The 15379-nt window shown below is 52.6% G+C and overlaps 1 protein-coding gene across 4 annotated transcripts in view; it reads left to right on the top strand.

Moving 5' to 3' along the window:
• The first annotated feature begins 2576 nt into the window (after positions 1-2576).
• The window catches only part of RUNX1 (RUNX family transcription factor 1), a 188018-nt gene continuing 175215 nt past the window's right edge, over positions 2577-15379 (top strand). For all 4 annotated transcript variants that reach the window (XM_029082307.1, XM_029082306.1, XM_029082304.1 and 1 more), the window contains exons 1-2: positions 2577-2706; positions 2949-3065. In XM_029082307.1, the coding sequence (XP_028938140.1) occupies positions 2987-3065 (79 nt within the window). In that variant the 5' untranslated portion in view covers positions 2577-2706; positions 2949-2986. The remainder of the gene's footprint in view (positions 2707-2948; positions 3066-15379) is intronic.

Genomic DNA, 15379 nt, shown 5'->3' with positions numbered 1-15379 from the left:
AGCGGTCCGTGGAGGAGAAGGCTGGTCCCAAATTATAACCAGGGGGCATATTCCGGCTTAGCTCTGGCCTGTACATTAATTTCTGCAGTGGCACTACCAGGAATCTTCCAAGCTCAGATGGGATTTTTATCGAACCATTAAGAGTGGAACTGGGGAATGTTGAGCCTCGCCCCCCCACCCCACTTTTAAAATAGGAACATTCCAGATTGCAGCCCATTTGGAGAGTTTGGTCTCTGGCGACTTGAGGTCCCACAGACTCGTGGCCCTGGCTAGACTAACGGACTACAGTTCCTCCAGAGGACAGAAGGGGGCGACTCTGAGGGCCTCTAGAGCCCATTTAAGAGCTGGAAAGGTGGGGGGCAGAGGGCAAGCATCGCCCCCACAGGAATTGCTGGGGGACCCTTTAAGGATTACCAGACCAGGTAGGTGCTGCTTCTGAACAGAGTGCCTCAAGTTTATACAAGCCACCATCCTCACCCAGAATAGCCGGCTCCCAGCCTGGTCTTCGACTTGTATGTAATAATCACTGTGGTATTTTTTTAAGTGCTTACTATATGCCAGTCACTGCACTAAGCACTGGGGTAGATACAAGATGCTCAAGTGGGATAAAATCGTCCCTCTCCCAAAAGGGGCTTACGGTCCAAGAGAGAGGGAGAAGAGATATCGAATCCTCATTTTTAAGAAACAGAGCCCCAGAGAAGGGAAGTAGTGGAAGGCCCATAGACCTGGGAGGACCTGAGTTCTGACTCCGCCACTTCTCGGGTGTGAGACCTTGGGCAAATCACTTAATTTTTCTGTGCCTCAATTTCCTAACCTGTAAAACGAGGATTCAATCCTGTACCCTCCTACTTAGACTGCAAACCCCATGAGAGACAAGGCCTGTGTTCAACCTGTTTATCTTGCATCTACCACAGTACTTAGTTCAGAGCTCGGCGATAAGTGCTTAACAAGTACAATTAAAGCAACAACAAAAAAATTAAGTGATTTGCCCTGGGTCACACAGCGGGCAAGTTGAGAATTTAAATTTGCTGGAATGATCAGAGATACTAAAGCCTGATGGAGTTTCTCTGGGAAGGCTTTGTGGAGGAGATGGGGCCTCAACTTGAGGGTGAGGAGGAGGAAGGGCATCTTAGGTAGGGGGGATGGAATGAGAAATGCTCTTTGCCTCGGGTGGAGGTGGAAGCAGGGAGTTGCCAGGGAAGGCCTAGCTAGGGGGCAGCGGAAACCACATGGGTAAGTGTAAAGGAGAAGGTGGCCGTTTGAAGGCCTTGACGTCAGGAGTTTCAAGGTTTTGGGGGAGCAGGGCACCGTGCCCCTCACCTCTCTCGTCCCAGACCCAGCAGAGAAGGTAAAAACGTGGCTGAGAGCCATCCGGTTGATGTGAGATAAAGGAGGACCCTAAGACGACCAACTCCCACTTCCCAGAGGCAAAACTCTCTCCTCAGTTTGAGGGGCCCAAATCGACTTCTCTCGGCCTTTCCGTTGGGCAGAGGAGCCCTGCCCTGGCCATGGGCCACAAGGCCCTGTCACAAGCCCCCTTTCCAGGTTCCAGAGGTAGCCAACAAGGCTGCCGGACTGGGCCGGGCTGAGACAGGTGCGAGGTGTCTCGCGGATTTGCATGAGACGGACAAGCCGGCGTAGAGAGAGGGAAACGGGAGTGGGCGTGTCAGTCGTGTCTTTGTTTGGAAATAAACCCACTGCCTTTCCTTCTCCCTCCAGTGCCCTCCCAACCCAGAGGTGGGGAGAAAAGCAACGCATGTCATTCTCTGCCCGGTCAAGATAGAAAAATCTTGTCTTGTCCTTTTGGTCTGGTTCCAAGTGTCCTTATCTACAGAAATCCCCAAACCCCAGAGGATCATCTGTCTCTCTCTGTAGACTGTAAGTTCCTTTCGGGCAGGAATAGGGTCTACCAATTCTATTTTATCGTGCTTTCCAAAGTGTGTTGTGCAGTCCCCGCATCCAGTAAGTGCTTGATAAATGCCACTGATGGATCGATCGAAGGTCTGAGCACGGAGCAGCTGCCAGAACAGAGAGGCTCGTCCATCCCCATCCCCTCTCTAGCAAACGTTTCTCCCCCGACAGTTCTGGTTCTACTTTTTCAGCCTCGTTGGCCCTATTCAGTTCCTCGGCAGCAGCTGAGGTTTCGGGGAGCTGCTGCCGGAGTCCTAAACCACCGGTTACTCATCCTCTCTGGGCAGCCGCCTGATCCCAGGGTTGAATTACTATTGAATAAGCAGCCACGGAACCTTTATCAAAACGATCAGTCATTCCCCAAACCAGGAACAGCCAACGACCGCAGAAATAGAGTCGTGTGAAATTGTCAAAGAACATTTGTAGAGAGAGGTTTTGTGAGTCATTTTTTTTTTTGCTGCTGCTGCTGCTTCTCCTTTCTTGCAGACTGTCCTCTGCTATTTCCATGTTCGAGCTAAGAGAGGGCAGGTGGGGCTTGGAGTGGTAAAAAAAAAAAAGAGTTAAGTTGACATCACTCAAGTCACATGATGGGTCGGGGCCAATGGAGTTGGGCTGTGGAAAGGGGAACAGTTAAATTTGTAATTGGGGTTGTGTGAAACACTTCTTTGGGGCCTCATAAACAACCACAGAACCACAAGTTGGGTACCGTGGCAGTCACAGAAGAGTGGGTCAGGGATATCGGTCAGCGGGCAGGGCAAATCATACTGAGTAGAAACCACAGAGTTTCGCAGAGCGGTAAGCATCATCAAGCCACAACCAAGCCACTACTCTTTCTTTTTTTCTTCTTCCTTTCTTTTTTTTTTTTTTTTTGGTCTCGACAGAATTTGAATATTTGTTGGAGAGCAAAGAACTTTTCTCCCAGAAGCTTCTCGGGCACCCGAGAGGCCGAAGCAGAGGGAGGACCGGCGTCGGGGTGGGGAGGGGGCAGACTAGGGTTCGGGGCCAAATAATGATCAGCTCGGGTCTTCCCTTCTAAGGTGAGAGTCCTCCTAGAGCCCCCCGCTTGGAGAAGAGAATGCAATTTAAGGAGGAAACGATGGCCGCGGACAGCATCTTCGAGTCATTTCCTTCGTACCCCCACTGCTTCATGAGAGGTAAGTGCGCCGCGGGCATTTCCATTCGACTTTGCGTGCTTTGGTGGAGAAAGAAATGGGAATCTGTGGGACCTGGCCTGTCCCGCAGCCTTTTTCCTCGGAGGGGCCCCAGCCCCAGCTCAGGGTTTGAGGCTGAGGTGATTGAGTTACTGGTGCGCCGGACTTCCGCCCTTCAGCAACAGATTAATAAATAATTTGATGAGGGGCAGGACCAAGCATTCTCTCGGGGCTTAAGAATCCGTTCCCAATCAGGTAGGTTGTGTTGGGGGTGGAGGGTCCAGAGTCGAGACCACCAGAGTGCACGCACCGAGCTCTGGAGGCTCTATTTTGCCGCCGCTGGCCTGGATGACTCTTTCCCGAGTCATCCCTAGAGGTCGAGGGAGGGTCCCGTCCCTCACCGGTGCCCGCCGGCCCAGGGGTCCGGGGCCAGCACATGCCAGAGGGGGAAGGCGCTCTAGGGTTCTGGCCGCTCTGCCCGCCTGGGGAAGGAGGAAGCTGCAGCTCTCGGCCTCGGGGAGGGAAACTTACAAAAACTGAAACTGAGAAGACCCGGCCACTCCCCTGGCCAACGGGGCAGCAGCGGGCCGCTGTGGGGGGCATGGGGTGGACGGGTGGGACCAGGCCAGGCCGCTGGCTCCCGGCCACCGTTTTGAAGCTGGCAGCCCCTCCCGGGCGAGGGGGGGAAGGGGCCGTAGCGTCCGGACTTCTCGAGTTCAAACGGTAATAAAGGAGTTTCGTGAACCTGGTCGGGTATGCCTTCTTCGGTTCCCGGCAGTACAGATGCTTTAGTCATTAGTTATTCAGATTAGTAAGCATGCAGGCCGGTGTGGAAAACCTTCCCGCATTCCCACACCAGACGCTTTAGAGATCCCAGACTAGAGCTGGCTGTTGGCGGAGGATGACTATTTTTATTTTTAACGAAAAGCTGGGGAATCTGCTGCCAAGGGCCACGGCGGTCAGGCTCCCCACAAGGAATGGAGCCCGCTGGAGGGGCAGAAGAGGGAAATGGGCCTAACAGTGTCAGTGTGACTCATTAGTTATTCACATTATAGTGAGTGCGAGTGCGTTGGGGTGGGGGGCTGAGGGGGAGAAAAAGGGGGGAGATGTGCACGGAGAGTCTGACACGCCTGGTCGCAGCAAACCTTCCCCCTTCGCTGGTGCTCAGAGCCTTCCTCCGATTTGCAAACCAGTGGGCTCCTCGTGGGGGAGGAAGGAGAGAAAGAGTCATTAGCAGACTTAAGGCCTCAGATGAAAGGTTTCAAGTCCCTCTTTACTGGCAACGCAGGAAATTTGAGCAGGGCTGAATCACGGAGCCCCAGAGTGAGTCACACATCAGCTAACGAACGAACGGTACCTCTCGTGGCCGGCCGCTGCCCGGGCCGGGAGGCCGACCTGGAGGAGAAACCCCAGACTTATGGTGAGAAGCTGTGAGTCGCTCGGTGGACTCCAGCTCTCTGAGCATTTCCTCTGGGCGGCTAATGAGCAAAGGAAGCAATACGGTAGGCGAACGAAAAAACGACCTTCCTGCATCAGCACAGCCTCTCGGCATCCCCGCCCTCAAATGTTTATTATTTCCTATTTTATCAACTCCGGAAAGCTTATTGAGGAAATTTTAGTACATTCAGGGGGGTAATAGGTGGGATAGTGAAGTGGACCGTCGGCCGGCCATAAACGGGTCCCGGCAGGCCGAGCGGGGAGAGCAGGGAGGTGGACGGGCCCGGATCTCCCAGCCCCGGCGACCTGCCCGTCAGCCCGATCCGGGTCTGGGAGGGGCAGCTGACCCTCTAGGTGAGCTGGGGTCATGGGGTTGACCCAGAAGCGGTCTAACTGCCTACCAGTTTCCTCCCTTTGGCTAGCCCCAACCTGAGGCCTTTCAAAACCGGGGACCGTCGGACTTGGGATCTGCAACAAGAATGATAACAACCATTCCCACAGACAGATTGTTCTCTCCCATGTTTCTCAACCCTGTTTACACAGCATTGTCCCAAAAGGCCCCCTTTTCTGCTCCTCTGAAATTTATGGCGTTTCACTCGCCTCCAGCCCAGAAACTGGGAGCGAAATGGGAAAGGATCCGCCTTCTGGCTTCCAGGACCCCGGCCTTTATCAGCCGGGGCAGGAGGAAATCCATAACACACGCTCTCTTTCTCTCTCTATCTCTCTCTGTCTCTCTATCTCTGTTTCTCTCACTCTCGTGTGTGCTCTGGTGCCCTTGCGAAAATTGGGAAGAAAGGGGGAAACCATGTGGGCCTTGAGCAGCGTCAGCCTCCGCAAGCCTGTCATACTAAATGAATGTGGTACACCACAAAGGATATGGCTCTTTTTCTATCACACCGCACCAGCTCACCCTCGCAGCTCTCTTCGGTGAAGGCCGCCGAAATGCTATCGAAATTCCCTGCTGCATCACCTCTAGGCACCGAGACTGAGAAAGTGGGCTCCAGCCTAGCAGTAGAAAGAGACAGAGATCGAGACGGAGAGAGAGAGAGAGAGAGAGAGCGCTCTTCCGGCACCCTGAACTCAGCGTCTCTCTGAAGAGCGGAGGTGGGGAATTGGAGGAGAGCAGTTCGGTTGGTTGGTTTCTATACCCTACCTCAAGGAGCCCCGTTCTTAGAAGTGGCTTAGCGGTCGCCCTCTTTCTGTAGCTTTGACCTGCCCTTGAGTTCCTAGAACCACAGGTACAAAATCTCAGCGCAGACGACGGGGCCACTGTTCAGTCTCTCAGAGGCCTGGCACAGAGCAATACCCCCAGTAGGCGTTTGACAAATATTGGGACTGCGACTGCTACTCTGCTATTACTCTTACAGCTGCGTGGGCTGCTGCAAGTCTTTCCACCCCTCACTCAATCAATCAGCCGTGTTTATTGAGAGCTTACCTTGTGCAGAACTCTCCGGGAGAGTACCACAGAGTCGGTAGATACGATCCCTGCCCTCGAGGAGCTTACGGCCTAGCAGGGGAAGGAGGCCTGTGGCCAGGGAGACGTGCGGGGAGGGCAGCGGGTGCTCTCTGCTCCAGGCCGTGCCTGGGCCGCTGCTCTGAGGGAACCAAAACCCAGACGCCTCAGGCAGACGCTAATGCATGGAGAGAATTGGAACCTTTCCCCTGGCTCTCCACCTCTGGGGACATTAGCCGACCCCCGAAGTGACTCAGAAGCACGTGTAAGGACCGAGAGGCACTTGCCAGTATCTCCTGGAGAGCGAGCCACTTGGGCCTTTATAAGGCAGGCATGTAGGGCGTAGGGCTTCCTGCCGGGCCCAGAGGGACCGGCACCGATCCGGCTCATTTGTAGGCCGGGGATGTGACCGCTGGAGAAATGTTGGAATTCTGCCTCGGGATGAGCCAGAGCCTCTGATTGGTCCTTGAAGCAGCATGGCGTTGTGGATAGAGCATGGGCCTGGGAGTCAGAAGGTCATGGGTTCTAATTTCAGTTCCACCACTTGTCTGCTGCGTGACCGTGGGCAATTATTACTATTAAGTCACTTCACTTCTCTATGCCTCAGTTACCTCATCTGTAAAACAGGGGTTGAGACTGTGAGCCCCACATGGGACAGGAACTCTATCTAACCTGATTTGCTTGTTTCCACCCCAGCGCTTAGTAGAGTGCCTGGCACATGGTAAGCACTTAACAAATACCACGATAATCATTATTGTTGTTATTATTATTTACATAATTAGTCATGCTCCGGGTATTATCCCTAGCAGATTTTTTAACTCTCACCTGATTTTGACATCCCCGCCTCTCTTTAGGACCCATTCACCTGGCTTGGACAGGTCTTCTTCCTCCTGGGACCAGAGTAGAAGCCGAGCTGCCATTACTCTCCTCCACTAATCAGTCAAGGACATTTATTGAGCACATACTGTGTAGAGAGCACTCTACAAGTCGCTAGTGAGAGCCATTGAGTATCTACCAACTCTATTGTATGGTACTCTCTCTGAGCATCTCGTACAGTGCTCTGCCCAAAGTAGGTGCTCAATAAATGCCATAGATCGATTGATTGAGTGGGTGAGTGAGTGACCAGGTCCGGGGTGGAGGCGTCCAGTGCTTGGATAATTGTGATACCGTCCACCTTTGCAGTCGCTGAGAGAGTTCAAGGGATGATTAGAAACTTCATAGCTGTAGCCACTGAAGTTTCATGTGCAGGGGTGGTCCCAAGAGAACGGCTGGACAGCAGAGCTCAGGACCAAAGGGCAAAACCACCTGCTCTGCTTAGTTGCCTGCACAAGGAGAGGGAGTTCAGACAGGTTTTTGTCAGGTCCACTGATTGTCCTGGCTCCTTGAGCCTCAAAAACTTCTGGCTGCTTTAAACTCCTTTCCTGCTATTTGGTCAAGTCAGGAGAAGACCCATCCGCTCCCCTCTGGCTCTTGGTAGCAGCCTGACCTGGTAGAAGGAACATGAGCCTAAGAGTCAGAGGACCTGGGTTCTAATCCTGCCTCTGCCACTTGTCTATTGTGTTACCTTGGACTAGTCACTTCACTTCTCAGGGCCCTAGTTTCTTCTTCTGTAAAATGGACATTAAATACATTTTCTTCCTCCCACTTAGAATGCTAGCCTCATGTGGGACAGGGACTGTGTCTGTCCTGATTATCTTGTATCTACCCCAGGGTTTAGTACAGTGCTTTCCACATAGTAAGCGTTCAACAGATACCACATTTATCATTATTATCATTACATCATTATTATTATGTGGCGATGAATAGTGGCTTCAGAATAACAGACAGACTGAGAGGAGGAGAGAGGGAAAGGGAGAAGATAAAGAGACAGGGGCTTCGCTCCTTAGATCCTGTGAGGAAACAAGCACATCTCTGGTTTCTCGGTGGCCTGTTGAGGGTCCTGGAGCAAGCGTCTCTAGAAAGTGGAGCCTTTGCTATCAGTTGGCCCTTGGGGGCTTGTCGAGGCCAGTGAGCCGAGCCTCTCCATCATCATCCTAGTGAGGAGCCAGTGGCCACCTTTCTTTTTAATTTTTTTTATGGTATTTACCAAGCATGTACTATGTGCCAGGCACGGTATTAAGCCCTGGGGTAGATACAAGATAATCAGGTGGGACCCAGTCCATGTCCCACATGGGGCTCACAGTCTTAATCCCCTTTTTGCTAATGAGACCTCTGAGGCCCAGAGAAGTGAGGTGACTCACCCAAAGTCACCCAACCACCAAGGGGAAGAGCAGAGATTAGAATCCAGGTCTTCTGACTCCCAGGCCCGTGCTGTATCCATCAGGCTATACTGCTTCTCCAGGGGCTATGCAGAGAAAATATGAAAGAGTGTCCCGGTTGCATTTGAATTGACTCAAGTAGGACAGTCAGTAGTTTCTCGTTTCTTCTGAACCTCAGTCCCTCGCCGTATCCTTCAGAAGTCATTCATGGCTTCTCCACAGCATCCTTCCCCTTTGTCAAGCCACCTTCTTTCCCGACAGCAGAACTCTATGCAAAGCCCACCTCCTCCTGGAAGCCTTGTGCGATGTGACCTGACCCTGGTGCTCATAATCCCTCTGGCTCCCTCAGTCTCAAATTCTACCTCTCTAGTCGTGTCAATGTGCAACGGCCTCTGTGGGTTCTCCTCCATATCCTAGGTCTCTGCTACTTGATTTTTACCTGCAGATATAACAGAGATTGCGCAGATTATAGAAGCTGCAACCTAGATGGGGAACAGAGATTGCATAGATCCTACCGTAGATTACATCCAGTAGAACACAGATTGCAACCGAGATTGCATATGGTATAATGTGAATTGTAACGTAGATGACATAGATGATAGATCTCATGAAGAAAGGGAGTCTGTTAACGGCTTCAGAGTGGCCCCCATGTGTGTCCCCCCCATATGTGCTTAATGTGTCCTGTTGCCTGGTATTAAGAACCAGATTCCTCTGAATCTTGGCTCTCTTGCTGTACCTTTTCTCTCCTTTTCCCTCTCCCCTGGCCTCCGAGCGTAACCCAAGTAGCCCTTCTTACTCCCCGAGGCCCAGGGCAAATGCAACCTTTCTGGACGGAGTTTGGCATTTGCGTCTCTGTTGTCCGGAGGGAAAATATCCCTGAGTGGAGAGGCTCGTGAAGGTTTCCCTTGGCCACGTCTGTTCAAGTGGGAACTGGTGCGGGGAGACCTCCAACAGTTCATAGACGGGCGCACGAAAGCTCCTGGCTTCTCACGGAGAGGAAATTGAGCTAGAGAATCTCATCAGGAGGCTGACGTGCCAAAAGAGAAGGCAACCCGATATCTGAATTGCGCAGTCTTCCCCCTTTGCGAGAGATACGTTCCCCTTCTCTCCTCATCTCCGGGCACTGCTTTCCCGAGCCGTGCCGAGAACAGGGAGATAAGCCTTGCAGTAGAGGGTGCTGAAATGCATGCGAAGCGAGCAGTGACACATCCATTCAATCAATCAAATCGCACTTAATGAGCATTTACTGCATGCAGAGTATTGTGCTAAATGCTTAGGACAGTACAGTAGAGTCGTATCCCCGATCCTCTGGGTCACCCTTGCACTTAGAATAATACTCTTAATTTATCCCACCCTCAGCACTTCTGTACATAGCCGTAATTTATTTTAACATCTGTCTCCCCCTCTGGACTTTGAGCTTCTTATAGGAAGGGAACATGTCTACCAACTCTGTCATATCGGACTCTACCAAATGCTTAGTATAGTGCTCCGCGCATGGGAAGTGTCTAATAAATACAGTTGATTGATCCCTGGCCACAAGAAGTTTATAATTCCTACCCTTGAGGGGAGTACAGTGTAATTGCAAGTACAGTTTAATAGTACTGACTGAACACCTACTGCCTTTGGGAGAGTACAGAAGAGTTAGTAGGCCTGATCCCTGCCCTTGGGGACCTCACAAAGGGGAGAGAAATGAGGCCCTTGCTTAAAATTGAAAAGAGGTCGGGGGTTTGAAAATGCAGCTGAGAAAGATGCTGGGTCACTGAGCTTTTCAGGATATCTGGGTCGGGTCCGTTACCCAGCTCACAACCCCTGACCAGTCAGACCCCCTGTGGTGGGGGCTCTCTACCCTTTGAAAGATTGGCACTGGAGATAGAAACAGCCCCTTAAAATACCCTGCAGGGAAAGTGTGCTCCCTTTGATGAGGAGACGTCCACCTCCCTTTGTTTTGAAAGAAGGGAAATGGTAAATCTTAACTGGTCAGGCTGGGAGGCCTGGGGGTTGCTGGATTGGAGATCTCAACCAATCGATCAATCCATGGTTATTTATCAAGCACATACTATGTTACAGGGCACTGTACTAATCACTTGGGAGAGTATAGTGAGTCGGTAGACATGTTCCCTGCCCACATGGAGCTTACAATCTAGAGGCAAGACAGACATTAAAATAAATAGAATTCCCCCAGTCTAGGAAAGAATTTCTCAGGGAGTGAGGCAGCTACAGAGGGGACAAGGTGGGAGTCGAAAGTGCCCACTCGGGAGCTGCAGAGCTCCCTTTGCTCTTCTCACTTTGGCCAACCCGACACAAGGAACAAGTGTTAATTTCAAGATGAGCATTTCTCTGTAAAAAGAGAGAAAAAAAACTGGGCGCCCACGTGTGAAACGATCACAAATCTTCTTGGTAACTTCTATCTCACGACCACATCCTTTGGAAGAGAGGGAAACTTTGCAGCTTCTAAGCTTTCCTGAATTTCCCACCATGGCACGGTACCCACTTAGACTGCAGAAATGGATTCTCGGGCTCCTTAACTTTTCCTGTTCAGCGCCCGGGATCCGGCCTGAGGCCAAATCCTGGCTTTCCTAGGTGGGCGACCCTCCCCGGGAAAGCCAATCTGACCATTTCTAAATGGGCATCCAGACAAAGCCCTCTGGTGAGACAAGGTCACTGGTCACTGGTCAAAGGTCACTGCTCCTACTAGCACCGGACCCAAATAGATTTTACACCATCCATAGAGTGTGTCCTGGTTTTCCATCTGTGAGCCGATTCATCTGTACTCTTGGTCAGGCCCGTTCGCAAGGACCCAACCTGTAAAATCCCAAACCAGGTTCTAAGTCCTGGGTACAAGCTAGAGAAAAACTCTGTGACAGGGAGAAAAACCAGGATGAGACCTCCTTTGATCAAGGCCTTCTGGTTTTATACCAGATAGTCTAATTTTCTAGCCCCTGTCTGGTACTATTACAGCACCAGAAGTTTCGTTGTCCGGTATTTTAATTTTCAGCACCTGGCCTCCCTACGTCTTGGCTCCAGCCGCCGAATTCCAAGGCTCAGAAGCAGTGCCCGTGTTCACAGAGACCAGGGGAGGGAACCCTGAGGCTCTGGAGTAAGGGTCAGGTATAGTAGCCCCCTGGGGACATGGCATGAACCTCAAGATTTCCATTAAAGGGTCTGAATGGTTTCACTAGGTTATGTTGTGGAACCTGCCCAACCTCTGGGTGGGCTAAGGCATGTAGGGTAAACTTGGGTGCTGTGTGTGGCCACCCCAGACACCGAGGCCTCCTTGACAGGAAATAGTAACGAGATTGGGCCCAAGGGCACTTTCAGTCTGGATAGCCTGCATCTGAGGGCCCCTCCTTCCAATCCCTGGGAGAAAGGATTTGCCAAGACCTTGGAGAGGTCACCTCATCCCTGTGGCTTCCTCTGGAAAATTAAGCTACCCTCAAAAGCCATCCAGGTCAAGAGCCCCGACGTCCCCAAAGGACCTCTTCCAGTTGGGCCGGGTTGTTAAGTGCCCCAACGTCACCAGAGGACCTCTTCTGACTGGCCCAGGTTGTTAGAAAGCCAATTTCCCTCTTGATATGCATTCAGTCCCCACGTTCCCAGGGGTTCCCTTCTTTGCCTCTCCAGGGTCCCTGAGGGCAAAGGTGGTTTGCGCTCTTCACTTCTTGTACGGGCAACCCTCCCGTGGGCAAAAGCCTTCCCGTGGTCCCAGCCCATCCAGCTCAATGAAAATACAATTAGCCCAGCCGCCTCTCTCTCCCGTCACCCTAATGAGAACAAATTAAAAAGGAGCGAAGCTAATTACTCTTGCTCATAAAAACCCGACGCTCCATGCAGGGCGAAGCTTGGGTCTCCTCAAAGTAGTCTCTCTCTTCTTTTATGGGATTCGTAACTGGCTGGGGAAGGAAAATCCCATCCTATTATATTTGCTATCTCATCCCAGGCGGCCTGTTGGCAGGCAACTTCCTTTCACGTGTCCGCTCGCCTCGGCCTCCCCTTCCAGGACCCCATACCCTAGCCCTCGTGCCCTGCCGTCAAACACTTGCATCCCTCCTGCGAGTCCGTCATCCTTCCCCGATGGGCTGGCTTCTGAAATCTGCATCCTGCAGCTCAGCTTACATCGGTTTTCACCAGCCCCCGGGCAGGCGTGGGGGCTGCACCCAGATGGAAGCCAGTAGAGCCATTTCAGGAGGCTGCGTCTCCCCACTGGACCTTGGGGAGGCCAGTGGTCCAGGCATTTGGCCTCTAGAGATTAGACCAGGCTGCCAAGTCACGGGCAGGCCTGGACATCTCCTGACGGGTCAGGATACGCTAGGGACTGTTCAGTGTGCCACCTTCAGCCGGGGCTCAAATTAAGCAGAAGTCAAGATCCACTATGTGGCCAGCAGCCAGTCAGACCTGTCATTTGAGAATTCATTCAGTCGTATCTATCGACCGCTTCCTGTGTGCAGAGTACTGTACTAAACTCTTCAGAGAGTACCAGCTCGCTGAGGGCAGGGAATGCGTCCGTTACATCATTATATTGTACTCTCCCAAGCTCTTAACACAGTGCTCTGCCCAGAGTAAGTGCTCAATAAATTGATAGAATGAATTAATCAACAGGCATATTCCCTGCCCACAACGAGCACATTCCCTGCCCGCAACAGTCCAGAGGGAGAGACAGACATTAATATAAATAAATAAATTTCAGATATGTAAATTAATTTCAGATATTGAGAACATTTTGTACCTTCCACTATGGGCAGATCCCTTATCGGAGGGGTACGGAATGGGGCTGGGGAAGAAGTCTTGGTCCTGGAGGAGCTGGTGTTCTTAAAGGGGAGTCAGGACAGACACCCAAGTAGGGCAGAACACCAGTGACTCAGGCAGAAAACTTGACAGTTGTAGAAATGTTAAAAAAAGAAATGCAGCCTCCTAATTTAGAGGTATCTCCTAATGCTAGTTGGAGTGGCCAGAGGCCTAAGAGCCGGGAAGACTTGTTGCAGGAGTTGACTCTTAGGGCAGGTTGGGAAAGATGGGCAGGAGGAATATGGGCAGAGGAGTAGGGAGGGCATTCCTGGTGGTGGGGAAATACCCTTGCTGGGTTGGGGAAAATCCCCATTATGAGAAAGCTCCCTCCCTTTCTCCTTGATCCCACAACCCTGTCTCAGGGCTGTCATCTTCCCCACTGGGCTGAATATTCTGTCACACCCTGCCCCATTCGGCCAGTGCCCTGTGAAAATCCACAAAGGTTTTCCTTTCCAAAACCTCTCAGCAACAGCCTGTCACTCAAGGGTTTCGTCGGCTCCGAGCCCAGGGCGGGCAGTGGCCGTCCGCCCAGAGGAAGAGCAGTTTTGGCCTGATCGTATGACTGGAGAAAGGAGGCGCCTGGGAGGGGGATCACCTGGCCCAATAGATTAAGGGGCTGAGCTGGGCTGGCAGGTCAGTACCCGGGTGACTACCGACGGGCGGTGCCTCGGGCTCCGTTTCTGCTCTGGACAGAGACCCTGTTGGCCTGGTGCCCACCCGAGGAGGGCAATTGGTGCCCTTGCCCAAGGGTTACCTAGAGTATGTCTTCCCCGGGACTCCCCTGTCGGGGTCAGCCATCGTCGAGCCCCGTCCCTGCGGGGAGAGGAGAGCCTTCTCTGGGCGCCGGGGGTAAAAATCCGACCCCGCCCGAAATCCAAAACGGTTATCTCTTGAGGGCGGTTCCAAAAAAATCAGGCTCGGAACTGGGACTGGGCTTGGGCTGGAGAAGGGATGAGGTTAGAGGACTGTGCTCTGGGGTTGAAGTTGGGGATGAGGTTGTTGGGGTGGAGTCTAGGTTTAGGAGTGAGGTTAGGGCTTAGGCTGGGGTTAGGGCTCCAACCACGGTTGGGACTGGGGTTAGGTTAGAGTTGTGACTGGGGTTGGAGCTAGGGATGGGGTTGGGGTTGTGGCTTGGGTTGTGGCTTGCGTCAGGACTGGGGTGAGGGTTAATGAGGTGGGAGATGCTACAGTCTGGTCTCTAGAACCACAGCCCATGACCTGATAGGACAGAAGCTTCCACACCAGAACCTTTCCCCAGAGGTGGCCGGGTCATCGCTCTCAAAGGGGAGGCGTGGGGCTGACCTCCCCCCACTCCTGGCTCCGCGCCCCCTTCCCTGCCACGCTGGCCCTCCGTGGCCCTTCTCCTCTGCCAGAGCCAGACTCCGGGCTGCACCGGGGGACGTTTTCACTTCTCTGGAAACCTGCTCGAAACAGGCCGCGCGCCTGGCTCGGGGTGGAGCCGAGCTGCTCTCTCTGCAGAGACCCTGGGATTGTGCCGGTCTCAGAGAAAGGCATCCTGTTTGTTGAAAAATAAACCGTCAGTTAGAGCGGAGTTGCGAGAGCGAGAAAACCACAGGCCTGCGCCGAGCTGATAACGGGTCTGAGCAGCTCGAGCAGGAGTTCCGCCTCCCGGCTGGGCTGATGAGAAAGTCTTCTCTGTCATGGGCTCTCCTTCCTGTTTGAGTCAGCCCAGACCCCGGACATTTCTCGCCTCTGCTTTCGGGGCGCATGCCCCCTTTCGCGGAGGGAGGCGATGGCCAGAACCGAATCGGCCAGCCATGAGGGCACTGCGGGATCTGTCCGGAGCCGCCCTGAGTGACAGAGGGAACGGGGGTGGGGGAAGCAGGGTGATCTAGTGGAAAGAACGCGGGCCTGGGAGTCCAGGACATGAGTTCTAATCCTGGCCCCACTGCTTGTCTGTTGGGCACTTCTCTGTACCTCACTTCCCTTATCTGTAAAATGGGGATTAAGACTGTGAGCCCCATTTGGTACAGGGACTATGTCCAACCTGATTAGCTTGTGTCTACGTCAGTGCCTAGAACGAAGCAGCGTGGCTCAGTGGAAAGAGCCCGGGTTTGGGAGTCAGAGGTCATGGGTTCGAATCCTGGCTCTGCCACTTGGCAGCTGTGTGACTGTGGGCAAGTCACTTAACTTCTCTGTGCCTCAGTTACCTCATCTGTCAAATGGGGATTAAGACTGTGAGCCCCACGTGGCACAACCTGATTTCCCTGTATCTCCCCCAGCACTTAGAACAGTGTTCTGCACATAGTAAGTGCTTAACAAATACCAACATTATTATTATTATTACAGTCCCTGGCACATAGTAAGTGCTTAATGAATGCCATAAAAAAGAGAGGGAGAGAAGACATGGTCCCTGCCCTCAAAGG

This window comes from Ornithorhynchus anatinus, chromosome 17, assembly GCF_004115215.2.
Source record: "Ornithorhynchus anatinus isolate Pmale09 chromosome 17, mOrnAna1.pri.v4, whole genome shotgun sequence".
Lineage (NCBI taxonomy): Eukaryota > Metazoa > Chordata > Mammalia > Monotremata > Ornithorhynchidae > Ornithorhynchus > Ornithorhynchus anatinus.
The sequence above is the reverse complement of the archived record's forward strand: the minus strand, read 5'-3'. Positions and strand labels throughout refer to the sequence as shown.